The sequence below is a fragment of the Gavialis gangeticus genome, unplaced genomic scaffold, assembly GCF_001723915.1.
Source record: "Gavialis gangeticus isolate Ggan-Ray unplaced genomic scaffold, GavGan_comp1, whole genome shotgun sequence".
Taxonomy (NCBI): domain Eukaryota; kingdom Metazoa; phylum Chordata; order Crocodylia; family Gavialidae; genus Gavialis; species Gavialis gangeticus.
The window spans coordinates 79,507,800-79,523,117 of NW_017729034.1; the positions used below are offsets into that span (position 1 = coordinate 79,507,800).

A 15,318-nucleotide genomic window follows, 5' to 3' on the forward strand; every position below is an offset into this window, starting at 1 on the left:
AAATAGGCGGATTCTCAGTAAAAAAAAACTGGGTTTGCAACCCTGGAAATGATGAATTAAAAAAATGTAATAATTCTTTGTCAAGAAAGAATAAAGAAAAAATCCTCTAAAATCCTAATATGCTCTTTCTCCTTCCCAAAAGTAGAGTTAACTACATTTGAAAATACAGCTTATCATTCCATGTGGCATTTCAGAGCTTACTGTTGAGGGCAACACTCTTATTAAACAAAATTGTAATGTTTTCCAGCCTTAATCATATTGGGGCCCTAAATAAGAGATTGTGAGGTCTGCAGCAATGATTTTACACTGTCATGCCCCCACCCTAAGGGTCACCTACTCATCCCACACCCTGACACCCCAAACTATACCCAACATCATGCTTTCCCTCCCAACCCTCCCCCTAACCTGACTCCCGCTGGCCCCACTGCCCCATCTGCAACTCCTTTCTAGCAACACAGTCTCCTTCCCTGTCCCACCTGGCACAGGGCCATACAACTTTGCATACCTCTGAGGTGAGCACTGGGCAGTTGTTACAAGCAGGGGATTGCTCAGACACAGTGGCAGTTCATGGCTAGGGGAGAAGGAGCTAACAGTTCTCTACAAGATACTAGCCTGCTGAGATTGTTAGGGTGTGTTTATACTTTGCTGTACAGCAACATTGCTATAGTACTTCCTTTTGGAAGCTCTCCCCAGCCAGCTGCAGCTCCATGACAGATCAGCCTGGCATGCATGAGCAGGGCTGGCCAGGCAGTGGCACAGAGGTGACACTGCTGCAGCTGTGGATGGGTGTCCTGACAGCCAGACTGGCCAGGCAGGATGAGTGCATTATGCCCACAGCTGCCCAGGCTGGCTTGGAGGCACTGGCAGGCCCAAAGCCTGGCAGCCACCTGCCATAGGGGCTCATGTGCCAACAGCTGTCACCATGCCCCCAGCACAGTGCTTGCTTATCTGTCTGTAGCTGAGCAAGCACCATGTAGGGAGCACAGCAGCAGTGCCTGTGGGCACACAAGCCCGCATGGTGGGCAGCTGCCAGGCAACTCCAAGTTGGCTCAAGCAGCCAAAGGCACAACGGACTTCACCTGCTGCCCATGCACACTGGGCCGGGCTGTCACAGAGCCACAGCCAGCTGGGAAGGTCTGTGGACACTGCTGAGAGGCCAGGCTGGGTTGTGGAGGCAGGGCCCTTCCCAGCTGGCTGCAGTTCCATGACAGCCCAGCCCAGCCTGGGCATGGGAACCAGGAGCAATCTAGGCTTACAGCTCCTGCAGCCTCAGCTTGAGCCATAGTTGGCTAGGAAATGCCCTGCCCCTGTGGCCCAGGCCTAGTACTGGGCAAGGCAGGTGGATGGTGGGGTTGTGCTGGCCAGCTATGGCCACGCCCCCTCCTGTGGAAGTGACCAGCAGGGCAGAAAGCCAAGCACTCTGGCTGGGATCCCTGTGCCCGTGGGAGAGAGGAGAAACAGGGGAGTTTAATCCCCCTCCCTGCCCCTGCTTTTCCAGAGGCGCTGCTGTGGCTGGTGTCTGGCTATGCCCCCCGTCTTGGAGGCAAGCCTGACAAAGGGCTACTTCCACCTTCCCCCTCCAGGTGCACCCTGGCTGTGGTCCCTGCATGCAAGGTGGGGGTTTAAAACCCTCCCCAATCATACTCAGTGGCCTGCCAGGGTCTGGCCACCCCTTGCCCACCAAGCTCAGCTTCCCTTCAGCCTTGTGGCTGCTGCTGAACAGAAGGGAGGGCTTGTTCTAGCACCCCAAGCTTCTAGTCTGAGCCACTGCATTTCCAGAATCAAAAGTGAATGTCTAATCACTTGCAAATCAGTTCAATCTATGCAGGTTAGACTAGCTACAAGGATTAAATCAATTCAGGCTTGGGCTTTTTGAGGGGTCTGTCTTCGGTCCATCTCCATCCTTGGATGTTTTTCAGAGCAGGTTAGATAAGCACTTGACTAAGACAGTTTAGTCAAGGATTTGAGCAGGAGGCTGGACTGCGTGACCTCTTGAGGTCCCTCCCAACCCTACTGAGGTCTCCCAAGCAGACCTGATTAATCAAGTCTGTTCTGATGCACTGTAATTACAGCACATTTGAGCAGGCTCCATGCTTGTGTACAGCCATCCTAAGGCACCACCCTTCCCTGCCTTCTGTTGGGTAGGAGCAGGTAGGAAAAAAATTACCAGGGATTAGCTGATGGAACCTTATGAACAGTAACTCCTCCCCTCCCTTTATAACAGTATAATTGTTTGGCCTATCTGCAGTCTAGGAAATAAAGAAACAAGCAGAAGGACCCAGAGAGAGACAGAGACTTGTAAGAATGTGAGATTGCCTGGAAAAAAACCCAGCTGATGGCACAGCTCTAAGAAACACCTAGAGACAGTTCCCAACCCACCACTTCTCCCCCTCCTTCCAAGGGGGTGCCAGGTGAAAACAGTTTTGTGCCACAAGCAAAGAAACTGCTTGTTGCTTGATATCTTCTGTGTTCAGGAAAATGGGATGTTGTAAATTCTGTGTAAATAAATAAGACTTTATCCAAGAAATATTCTGCCACAAGTGACCCACAGATCTGACTGGCTGCTTGATTCAACTACTCCAAATTGAAAACATACGGGAGGATTTTAGGTAGGTAGAAATACTTAGCTAAAATAGAATGTGGTTAGGACTTGAGTTAATGCCCCTACTCTTGCAAAAATATCAATGAGGTTTTTTCCTACTATAAAAAGGAAGTACCTCAGCTTTCCATCTCCCCTTGAATGAAAACATAGCCAGCAGCAGAGCACCTTGTAGCAGCACAGTATCTCCCAGGAAAGAGTGCTACCTATTGAATCAGCAGCCCCACTTCCTGTGCCACCTCTATTCTTCTTCAGAAGGGCTTGTCTACATTATCAAGTCTCTCCTGCTCTAGCAGTGCACCATAGCCATGCTGGCAGAGAGATCCTAGTGGAGACATATGCCATGCTGGCAGATGGGGCCCCTCTGCTAATTCCATTTCCCCTAATTACATAAACCAACTCATTAGAAGCCTTCTTTCATTGGCACACTTGCATTCAGACCCAAGGGTTTTGCCAGATTAGTTACATCAATTACATGATGATTTTTTCATTCCATTAGCCAAAAAAGACATGGCAGCCAAACTCTGTATGGTAGGAAAAACCAAAATCCACCTTATCATATTAACTAAGGCAGTCTTGCTGCATTTATGGCATGTGATATGATGTCTGAAAACTAAAATGACAGTAGTGATAGGAAACATACATTAATTTAAATCTGGTCTGTCCAACTGGCAGCCTACAGGTTGCAAAAAGCACTTGAGTGGTAACTTACAGCCTGCAGGCTCCAGCCCACTTCTACCTCTTTGGCTCTCTGAAATTCCCCCCTGGGCACAACTCCACCCCGGTCTGCACCCTTCCCACCTGCTGCTGCTGTTGTCTCCTCCCCCCCTTCAGGCCACTGGGGTCTCCAGGCTCCCCACCTCCCCCTGTCACACTGCTCCAGCTTCCTTTTTTTATTCTTGCCCTCAAGGGACAAGGCACACCACAGGGGAGGTGACAATGGGGGTAGGGGCAACCCACAGCTGCTCAAAAGTTGAACAGCCCTGATTTAAATAATACTACTAATAATCAAACTAACCTGTCTAGTAATAGATTAGGTGCAAATAAGAGCTTTCCTGGATGTTCCATTGAACGCCAGACTAAGCCAATCATGAGTATCTCTAACCAGGCACATTCCAGTAGATGGACCTGATCATGGAGTGTTAAATCCACAAAACCTGAAAAAAATAAAATAAAATCAGGTTAGAGGAAGGCCATGCTTTGCAGGTAAAATAACAAAATACTTGTTTCACTAACAAACTATCTGGGAATGTTAGGAGCCTTTTCAATAGTTAAGAGAAAATATACAAGTAATAGAAAAAGATCATTCCTCTTATTTTAAATTATATGTGTGATGGGATTACTAGGCTCATTTTGAGATTTTAACAAAAGAGCAAAACCATCTCTATGGTATGTAATAATGATTTCAATCATCAGAGCCTTGAGCATTTCCTGGCAGAACAGATGTTGCATAGCTCTGGAACAACTAACCACCTCTGCAAGTGTTGAGTCAGTGGTTCTGCTTGACAAACTGTTACAAACAAAGTAGCAAGAAAGTACTTATTGTAGCATAACTGCCACTCACAGATGCAACAGTTAGTTTTATTTAAATTAAAACAGCATTCAGTCTCTTCTGAAAACATATGTCTCACTACATGTTTGCAAAGTGTTTGCCACAACAGTACCTATACGGGAAAGCAGGTTATTGATTACACTAACATTCAAAACATAACATGTAAGAGCAATAACAGTAGCAGAAAAGAAAGTATCACTAACATTCCTGTGGATAAAGGATTTCATTTTCTCAATGTGAACCTAATATTTTGTATAAGCATAATATTCAGTGCAAAACAGTAACTAAAAAAGAGGTTGCAGAATAATCTATTGGGTTAAACATAAAAGACAAATCATATCCTCGAAGATCTGTGTTTATGTAAGTATGTCTATCTGACAAGACAGCTTACCAAATTGATATATGTATAGCTATATGCATTTTATAGAGAGAAAATTATAATTCACAAGCTGCAGAGAAGTTCCCTTCTAATAACCATGATTTTTAATTTAGTTGGCTGTGTCCAACTGAATGTAGATCTGATCTGACTGGCTGAACCCTACAGTAAATCTTCACTATTGTGAAATACTTTTTAAGATTCTATAAATGATTCATACCAATCCCAATGGACACAAGTTACATAGTAAACAGCCTTATCAATAAGGCAATTGTCCTTGATTTTGCTTTTATATAATGTTCTCAGAAGAAAATAATAAGTTGACTCCAAGTAATATAGTCTATGTATTCGGTAGTGAGAAATTGGTTTCTTCCTCTTTTTACTACATTGAGATGTATTAGAAACTATCACTGCATTTATCCCTGAATGTCAAGACTTACGTTGTGCTACAAAATGTGTTTTTGGAATAGAAGGTACTATCAAGGGAAGGCTAAGCAGTAAGGATGATTTATCTAACACCTTTTGAAAAATCACCTTCGTTCCTCAAAAACACTCTGTACTTTTTTGGAGGCTGTATTTTTGTGATCAAAATTCTAAGCCCTCAGATATGTCTAAGATAAACTACTGTAAACAATAAGGTAACAGGAAAGTAATCTAATAATAAAGTAAGAAGAATGGCCACAGTAGGTGCTGGGGCAGGGGGAAGGTACATAGGGCACCAGCCCTGGGCAATGATTTTGAGGGGCTGCCAGACTGGCGGACCCAAGAAAGCCCACACATGGAGCTGCAGCAGATAGTGCACAGGAAGCACATGCCTCAACTGCAGTAGCCTGAGCCAACGCCACAGCAGCAACCACTGCCAGAGGCCAGGGTGTAAGACTGTGCCCTAGCACCCTCCTCTTCCCTGGCCCCAAAAGAGCTTGTTATACCTCTGGGAGTTCATATTATGGAAGTAATCTACCATGAATGGAGACTCCTTTTATTATCTCATCTTAGTATTACGTTGGTTTCAGCTAATGCTTGGAAGAGAACCAATATTTTTCTTTTCTTTTCTTTTCTTTTCCATTTCAACCCTTGATTACCAATATTTCAAATTTGAAATCAGCCCATTAAAAGCCAATTATATTGTCATTGTTTCACATTGTTCTACCCTGGAATATTTTCAAGGAAAAAAATTGCTGCAGACAACTTGAGTTTGCTGCAATTGTCCTAATTCACTTCACTGTAAAACTGTGTTAGTCCTACAACAGTTTGAATGCCAATTTTTTGGCACTCCTGTAAAGTCAAAGCCATATTTCAAGTTTGGATTTAGCCAAAAGCAAAAACAAACAAATCCAGCATTTCCCTTTTGAAATTCACTACAGTAATAAGTTAAATAACAACTACTTCTTAAATTAATTCAGCCATTTTCACCCCAAAGTATCTCAAAACATTTAATAAAAATTAATAAAACGTATAGGAATAACCAACTGAAATGCAACCATCACTATTACAGAACCCAGTGTAACCTGTTAAGAGCATAATGTTACTAGAAATGCACAGATCTCTTGGAATTAAAGTTCTGTGAACTCTCACTGGATTGACAGAATAGAAGTCTATAAAGGCCTTTTTCTTCCTAAAATTTTACATTTTACTTAATTAAAACAACAGAATGACTCAAACTAAAGGGGTAGAGGGGGAGAGGCATGTGTTAGGGAACAAAAAACACTGACCCAAAGCTAGTGTCAAAATTAACAGATGTTCTTATGTTGTATTATTTTCTTTTCATTAGAATGTATTTTCCCCTATTTCTACTCCATTGCTCATGTTCTCATGGACTTTGCTTTTCAATCTGTTTCATTCTCCACTCCATATTAAGCCTTGCTATTCCATGAGTTGCTTATGGTTCCCTCTACTTTCTTCTTCCTTGGCACATAAATGTTCTAATTTGACTAGAACTTTGAAAATCACAAATTCAAGAGGGTCTGGAGGTTGAAAAGGGAGTTTGATCATACCCAGCAGCAACTTGCACAAAGCAAAGACACTCTTGCTTAAAAAGCAATTGATCACATGCTGCATTACCTTTTTCAGGAGAATGTTAAACAACTTTTCAACTACTAAAACTGGATCACTAGGTCTAGATACCCCACTCTGAAGAATTTTAAAAGAGCTGGATGAGGAGGGTCATAGACCTTGTTACACTTTACACTGTGAGCCGCACAATATTGACCAATGTTACTAAAAGCTTGGAGTTTGGTGCAGTCACACCCTTAGTCTAGCACCCTTCTCTGACTGGCCCTCACCTGCACAGCTGTGACTTGCCACTAGAAGCCAGGTGAGCAGGGACAAGACCAGGAGCTGTAGCCGTGAGTTGTCACTAGAGAGCTGATGAGCCAGGACTGTCTTTTATCCCTTCTACAGGCGAGGGTGGGAGAGATCCTGGGATACTGGAGGACTTCACCTTTTGGGGCACATATGTGGGGAGTGGCCACACCATAATGGAACAGTAGCTGGGTAGTGCAGATCAGAGATAATCCTATCCTGGAGTGGCATAACTTTGAGCTGTGTAGCAAACTGCTCAAAACCACTTTAAGGTGCTAATGTGTGGACTATCCAGGGTTTACGAGCTCCAGAAGCTGCCCAAAATTACCATGTAACAGATTTTTTTACGGTTGTAACACAGATTTTCAATAAATCTTGGAACACAGTCCCTAGTAAGACTGGAAGAAAAACAATGTTTTGCTGATATTTAAATGTATAAACAGAGTGACACAGACAATTGTAGATTCATCAGCTTAATCTCAAACATGGGCAAAATAATGGAATGAATGACACGGGACATGATTAATAAATTATTAAAATCTAATATAATTAATGGCAGTCGATATGCATTTAATGAGGAGATGATGTCAAACTAACTTTATATCTTTTACATGATCTTATAAATGTAGCTGGCAAAAGTAAGTGTTGATAAAATAGACTTCTGTAAGGCATTTCATTTTGTACCACATTTTGATTATGAAACTACAAGCATATCAAGTCCAGGTAGCACATTTTAGATCGATTAATCCTTAAAATGTGACTGCATGTAAGGGATTGTCCTCAAGCAGCTACACTTGTATGGAAACCCAGCTCAAATATCCCTGAAGATCTAATCTTGATCCCACACCATGTGACATTTTTAGTAGCAGACCAGAAGAAAGCCAAATAGTGTGCACTTGCATACCTACTGTATTGTTTTAAAAAAAAAGGAGACATCCAAAATTGGGGTATGTATCTTGAGTGAGGAATGGAAGCCTATGGATGGTGGAAAGGCTGCTGGGGATTGGGCTTTACTGTGCTCAGTTTCTGGTTGCAATTCAGCAGCAGCTGTGAGAATGCTAAACTGGGGTGCTGCAGGGGGGAGAGTGAGTGATACTGATAAATGGGCACAGCCCCTGCTTCATGAGACCAGGATTCAGGCACAGTGAGCCCATTGCTGTGACAGGTAAGTTTCTGGGGAAAAAATCTTTTATTTTCATTTTGCCCCAAAGCAAGTGTGTGTCTTATTTGCAGCCATATGGCATGTGAATAAATAGGGTAATTACTGATTAAGTTTGCAGCTGATATAAGAATTGTTGAGACGTGGTAAATATTAGTGGGGAAAAGACAGGATACTGATGAAAGTTTTCTGGATCACTCCATCACTCCTTCATTTGCACACAGGCAAAGCAATGTATGTAAATGCATATATCTTGTAACAAACAATCTAGGTAATACATCCAGGGTGGGAGATCCTATCCTGAGAAGCACTGACTGAAAAGGACTTGTGAGTGATAGAGGATTACTTGCAGACTTTGGGCTCCCAGTGCAATACTCCGAATTAACGGTAAATGGAATTATTGGATGTAAAATCTGGGTATCCACTAGAAGTGGGGTAAGTTATATAGTCTATACACCTGACACTGGTGTCATTGCTTCTATATGAAATACCATGTCCAATTTTGGCATCCAAGATTCAAGAAAGATTCTTAGATAAAGCAAATAAATTGAAGGTAGTTCACAAAAGAGCAACAAGAATGGCTAAATGCTTAGAGAGCCTGCCTTTTAGTGGAAAATTCAAGGCACTTAACCTATTTAACTATTTAGTTAATAAAGAGAAAATCCAAGAGTGATTTGACAAGGGTCTTCCATCTACAAAAGAAAATCTTTCAGCAGCAGTAATGCAAACTCAAAGCCTTCAGAACTGCTCCATTTCAGCAGACTGGAGGAAGGTTTCTGCAGCCACCTGGCAGCCAGCTGAAGGTGCATATAAACCTACCTGCTCTTTGGCTGACTGCACAGTCTATTCATCAGTTGGCAAATTTGTCATGTGCACTCTGCTCTGGGAGCACAGCTGTTGAGTGGCATCTCTAGAATCTCGGTAGTGGCAGCTGCTGTCTGTCATCAGCACTTCTACTGATATTAGACAACTGAGTATAGACAAGGCCAATAAGTATCTATATGGGGAACAGCAATTTTACAGTAGAAAGGATCTCCCATCTAACAGACAATGCATTAAAAAAGAGCCTGTGGCTGGATGTTGAACCAAGACAAGTTCAGACTAGAAATAAAGTACTAACTTTAACGATGGAACATTAAAACAGATCACCAAAGGTTGTGTTGAATTTTTCATCATTGGAAACTATTAAATCAAGATTGGATTTTTTTTTAAAGATATAGTTTTGCTTTCATAGGTGTCTCCACTTTGGTATGCAACATCTAAAAATACCTTATAGAGGAGTGCCCTCTTCATTGGGCTACAGATTCACATTCCTTCTGGCTTGCTCCCTTTCTGGCTCTATGAACTTTGCAATTTTGGCTTGGCACTGGGCCTGTTTCAACAGCAGAGGTGAAGGGTACCTATAGTCTTGTGGTAAGGGCACTCTCCTGGGAAGTGGGAAACATGGAATTGATTCCCCACAGGCTGAGAGCCTATTGCTTTTCCTGAGATTGGTTCTGTAACCACTAGACTATTTTGCAGTCTGGAAAAAAAACACAGACTAAGTTGATGATATTTTAGTGGTGAAGTAGGATTTAGCCCAAGGTGCGTACAGATTTAGACACCAGCTATATGGAATTGTGAAGATCTTACCTGCAGTGGAAGTTATATCCCTTTTGTGGATCTAGCCCTAACATCCTTCAAAGCTTGCTTCCTACAAGTGCAAACCCACCCCACTTTTATGCTTCCACATCATCTCAAGGATCATTATACTTAACTACTATCATTTCATGATCAGTTCTTGCAAAACAGATCGTGACTCTCCAGAACAAAATATTAAAGGGCCATTCCTACAAGCAGTATCTGAGATAAAGAGATAAGTCACTTAATACATGTCACAAAACAAACGTCACTGTGACTCAAATTTCTTGGAAGAAGAAAAATGAAAAGGTGTTCAAAAAGCTCATGTGTGATGTGTCCCATAGACCTTGAAAAACAAGCTTTGTTTTCACAGTATTATGTTCGTTGTCTCATGGGCTTTTGTTAAAAGACAAACTTATTTTTCCATCAAGCTTATCCACCGCTATAAGTCAGCATTTACACTGAGACCCAAGATCCACTTCTGTCTTCTTAGCATGTCTCCCTAGTCACTGACTAACACATCTATTTTTGCACCCCACCTTCACCACCCCAGAAAAGAAAAGTGGTCAACCAGATTTGGACAAAGTAAGAACACAAATCTTCTTTCTTAAGCTTTTGTTTTTAATAGTTTTTCTACTTTTGTGGCCTCTGCCTTTCTGGGTTGCTTAGAGCATGTACTTGAATAAAGCCAAATGCCCAAATCCCTTCAAACCTTCCCCATCTCACTAGCCATGATGCTCCATACAGCCCCACTCCAAGGTTAGACCAAGTAGTCAAGAACCGGTTTCCAGCTCCACTGAATTCTAGAACTGGAATTTTGATCGCTGCATGTTCTGTTTTATCAATTATTGGTTTATGGCAATGCTTATCTGGCCCTTGTGAAAAGATGGCACCTCTCTTATCACATATCTTAGATATTAATTTATCGACAAATACTGCTGCTGTTAATACCACTAATTTTGAGGCGCAACACAATGCTTAAAGAGTTGCTGCTTTCTGCTGTAAATCAGCCCTTCAAAATCAGTTACTGAAGTGGCCAGTTCATGCTGGGAGAAAAGCTCTACTGAAATGAGTCAAAGAGAAGGGACTGATGAGGAAAGAAAAGATGGTTATGCAGTAACATTCTCTGTAAGGAGTAACAACCATCAGGCCAAGCACAAAAAGGAAATTATGAGAGATTATAAAGGCAAACAAATGCCCAGTTGAAGTAAACAAGAAGCACTTTCATAGCAAGCTCTCAAAAGCAGCTAGTAAAAGGGGGAAAAAAACAGTGTTGATTACTATAAAAACTAATTATAATCACTTTGAAAGGATCATATAACATAAACAGCAGAGGGGGAAACCAACTCCAGCAAGTCAAGTAAACTGTCTGTGCCAGCAAAAGTGAGGAGATTTTAAGAACATAAAGACAGGACCGTCTTTGGACACTGGAACAGAGTCCCTGAAATATTTTCCATGGATTTAAGTTCAACGCAATATTTGGAAGCCATGTCCAGCACCCCTTTTGCCGTGCCTCTAATTCTGCCTTTCTGAGAGAGATCTGCAAGACCAAAAGAATCACTATTAGTTAAATTTTCTCTTCTTGAGTACCTTCAAGTTGGTGCATGTACCAGCCTAAATATCTGTACAATCATGATTTTAAATGAAGCCATGTTTTGAAGACTGAATGTCAAAAAGTGTTCTAAAATCTAGCAGGAGACAAAGTCAAAATATTTTGCTAAAAGTATCTGTTCAAATGAATGCAATTCATCTTCTAGTTTCAAGTGACAAAACTTCTTTTGTTTCTTTATGTGAAGAACAGAAGTGTATTGAATTTGCCAAACTCTGGAGGGAGAAGTCCTTAAAAACAAATATACAGTAAATGGCCTGGCCTGCAGTAAAGAAACTGCAAACACTTCATTTTGCTCCTTCCAAATTCTCTTTACAGGCCTTGTAAAATCAGAATAAACATTATAAGCAGAATACACAATCATTCCTTGTAAACTCTCTCTTCTAAGATCAATCAGTTTGTGGCAAGGCAGAAAAGAGATATGATCAGAGAGATCAATATCTGCCATTAATTATTTTTTAAAAGCATATTTTGTATTTTCCTTTATAGACAGTAATGGCCTCAAAACCTCTTTGGGAACAATTGCATCTAATATTTACAGTCATAAATATAATTCTGGTCATATAGGCTGTGGGGCTGGGATAACTGCGCCTATTATAAAACCTCACTTCTAAAGGTTTATAATATACTGATGAAAAACTATAGTTTTGGCCTGAAGGCTGCAACGTGACTGTTCCAGAAAGCATCTGTCAGACAAGATGCAGGAGCAGCAGTGAACATTATTACTTTTTTAACTCTTCCCCCCCTCCCCCTGCCCTTCATAATAAGCCCAGCATTTTTATGTTTGTCCAATCCCAATCCTTCCTGGTATGTAAAAGAGAGTCCTGAGCACCTGATGACTTGCTTCATCAAAATGCTTCCTTCAAGAAAGAAATCTTCCTTTCCTCCTTCAAACATGTAGAAGCCTGACTAGAAGTGAATAAACCTACTCTTGATGCTTTTGTTTCTAATTATCATCCAGTCTTAAAGGGTGTATCACTTAGCAAGTTCACAGAGAAGTTAGCCAAAGGTCATGCTATTCTAATTGAAGCTAATTTTCTAGATCTGGCAAAATCTGGTTTCAAGGCTGGGACACATAAATGAAACCTTTTCAGTGATGCTGATAGATGATTTCTATCTGTCAGTGTACAGAAAGCAGATAGCCATTCTCTTCTGATACTGTTTGCACACAATACCTCAGAGTAGTGGCAGGGGTCCACAGCACTAATACAGTTGAGTCCTTCCTGGAGAAGTGCATCCAACAGAAATTTGCAACTACAATACAACCTTTGGTAAAGATGCACAACCACAATTAGTGGCTCAGGCTCTTGGGGTGCATACATAAGTACTAGTTTTCTGACAATTAAGTCGACTTAACTATCAGAGAGTACACACATACAGGGAACAGAGTCAACTTAAATACGGTGAAAAACAATACACCGCCAAGGTGTATTATCTTGAGTTGCATTAGTTAAGTCAACTTAGCTCAAGATATCTGCCACCATGTCAAGGAGCTGTATGTGTATACGCTCTGGTGTGGCTTAAGTTAAGTCAACTTAGTTAAGTTGCTTTATGTCAATTTAGTACATATGTACACATCCTTGGCTCACCAACTCTCAAGCTCCTACGCAACAGCACCTGAGTGCACTGTGTTCTCTTAGGTCCAATTGGCTAGGAGGTTCTGTCTTATCCTGGTGCATAATGCCCTGGTCTCAGTTATATGTACCTTTGATTCTGTTCAACTTGGCTACAGCAATACAGGATGCCTGGGCATGAAGCCTTCAGTTGTTTAGGAAATTCCAACTAGGACATAACACTGCTGTGCATTTCCTCAACTGTGCAGGCTATCACAAGCACATTACACCTGTCCTCCCCACTTTATAATGCCTTCCCACAGAATTTTAAATCAAAGTCAAAGCCTGCAGCTCACTGTGAGATTTATTGTCAGCTGTAACTTGAATTTCCTGACTTTTGTCAGCATGTTTCACCACATCTGATTTCAGTGAAGTGTACTTTTATTTTGCAACATGTTCATTTTATTAACAAAAGAATATTCCAAAAAGTGCATTAACGTGAATTGTTAATACAAATGCATTAAAGCTTTCCACCAGGGAAACAATAAAAATACTTAGTCATCACATAGCACTTTACATTTTCAAAGAGATGTGGAGACGTTAAGTATTATTAACTGCATTTTACAGATAGGGCATAAAGAGGTTAAGTGCCTTGTCCATAACTGTACAATGAGTCAATGGCAGAGATGGAATTAGGATTTAGGCATGTCTGGCTCCTAGTACAATCCTTCAATCCCTAGACCACAGAATCTTTGGGATGCAGAATTTGAAGTAATCAAATGCAAACCCTAGTCCTTGTGAACAGATTAAAAGAACAAAATGAAAAACAGGCAAACTCTTCCCAAACAGCAGGAAAAAGTGCATCAAAAGAGATCTGGGAATGATTGATTTCAGTTGTGAGCAGAAGAGTGTGGATGAAATGAAAACAAGAAGGAAAAGGAGCAAGCAAAATAACTGAGAAACATCACTCTTGCTTGACCCAACTTTTCCTCTTCCCACCACAGAGATAGATGGTCTTTTGCCATGTTTATGTAAAATGGTTAATTTTATAGGATTATCCATTATTAAAGGGTGTCATCTAGTTTGCTAGTCCCAGTTTATTTACTGTGTGCATGAAGTTAGAGGGACAACAGCCATATTTTATCTCCTGGAAATAATTATCTTGATATCACAAAAGCCAGTGAAATTCATCATTAGCTAACACTTTCAAATAGCAAATCACAGTTCTTATCTACAACATTTGTTTTTAGTATAATCTATTTCTACTGTACCCCAAATAGGTATCCAGGACAATCTAGCACAGGGGATGGCAAGGCAGCCCAGCTGGGCTGCTTCCCGTGTGATCTAGTGCGGGGGATGGCGAGGCAGCCGAGCTGGGCTGTTTCCCCACCTCCTGTGCAATCTAGCATGGGGGATGCCAAAGCAGCCATGCTGGGCTGCCTCCCTGCCCCCTAATGGATTTTGCATTGGGATGGGAAGTCAGCTCAGCTGGACTGACTTCCTATCCCCAGTGCTATGGTCAAAATGTTTCGACTTTCGAAATGTTTCAAATAGCCTTGTTTTGTTTTGAGGCTATTTCAATGGCCTTTGTTTCATTTTGATTTTGCTGTTTTGACCCTGAAATGAGTCAAAACAGTGTCAAAATGAAACGGCCATCGAAATTTTGCACAGCCCAAGCTTGCATACCTGCTACCCTTTTGAGGCAGAAATAAGCATTTCCCTAACTGTATTGTGTAGAGCTACTCAGAGGAGAACGCAATGTATGGTGCTGCCAACAGTCATGGAGCTGCACTAGTTCTGAACTAACAAGAGGACAATTTTTTAAAAGGTTTGATACAGTTGTATACATAGCTTGTAGCCGAGTTACACATTCTGATGGTTGTGTAGTAGAAAGGGCTTAGGTAGGATAGACTAATGCTTAAAGTGCAGACTAATACATAAAGCAACCAACTGGGATTCAGATGACTTGAACTCTGTTCTTAGAACTGCCACTGTCCCATTTGGTGACCTTGAGCAAGTAATTTCTCCTCTCCAGGCACATCTCCATGTGCTGCTATGACACTGTTGCTACTGCGCCATCATTTAGTACTTCCTTTTGGAAGTACTAAAAGACAGCTCAGTAACAGCCAGTATCGTGCCATGCATGCCATGCATGGTGATTTTTAGGCACTATGTCGCAACAGTGAAGCACTGTAATGGGGAAGCACATCGCTACAGTGACATAGCTGCAGCATCATGGGTTTTGTCCATGGACACTTTGTTGCCATAGCACATTGCTATTGCACTGTAGCACTATGTGTAGATGTGCCCTCCATGCCTCAGTTTCCCTGTAAAATGGGAATAATGAAATGTCCTTTGTAAAGATCACTGAGATCTCTTGATGAGGAAGGGATTATTATTAAGCTTTAAAGAACAGTGTTTAGCTTTCAGGGGAAAATCCACAAATACATGATCATAGTGTTATTTTATTGGTTATTCATACTACAGTAGCAATCACAGGCCAGAATCAGAACTATGGTTCTGTTGTTCTCATTACTCCATAAAAGCAA

General features: G+C 41.5%; 1 protein-coding gene across 4 annotated transcripts in view; it reads right to left on the reverse strand.

The window, feature by feature from the left end:
* Positions 1-15,318, reverse strand: part of ESR1 (estrogen receptor 1) — a 339,043-nt gene that overhangs the window by 53,968 nt on the left and 269,757 nt on the right. For all 4 annotated transcript variants that reach the window (XM_019527361.1, XM_019527362.1, XM_019527360.1 and 1 more), the window contains exon 6: positions 3,618-3,756. In XM_019527361.1, the coding sequence (XP_019382906.1) occupies positions 3,618-3,756 (139 nt within the window). The remainder of the gene's footprint in view (positions 1-3,617; positions 3,757-15,318) is intronic.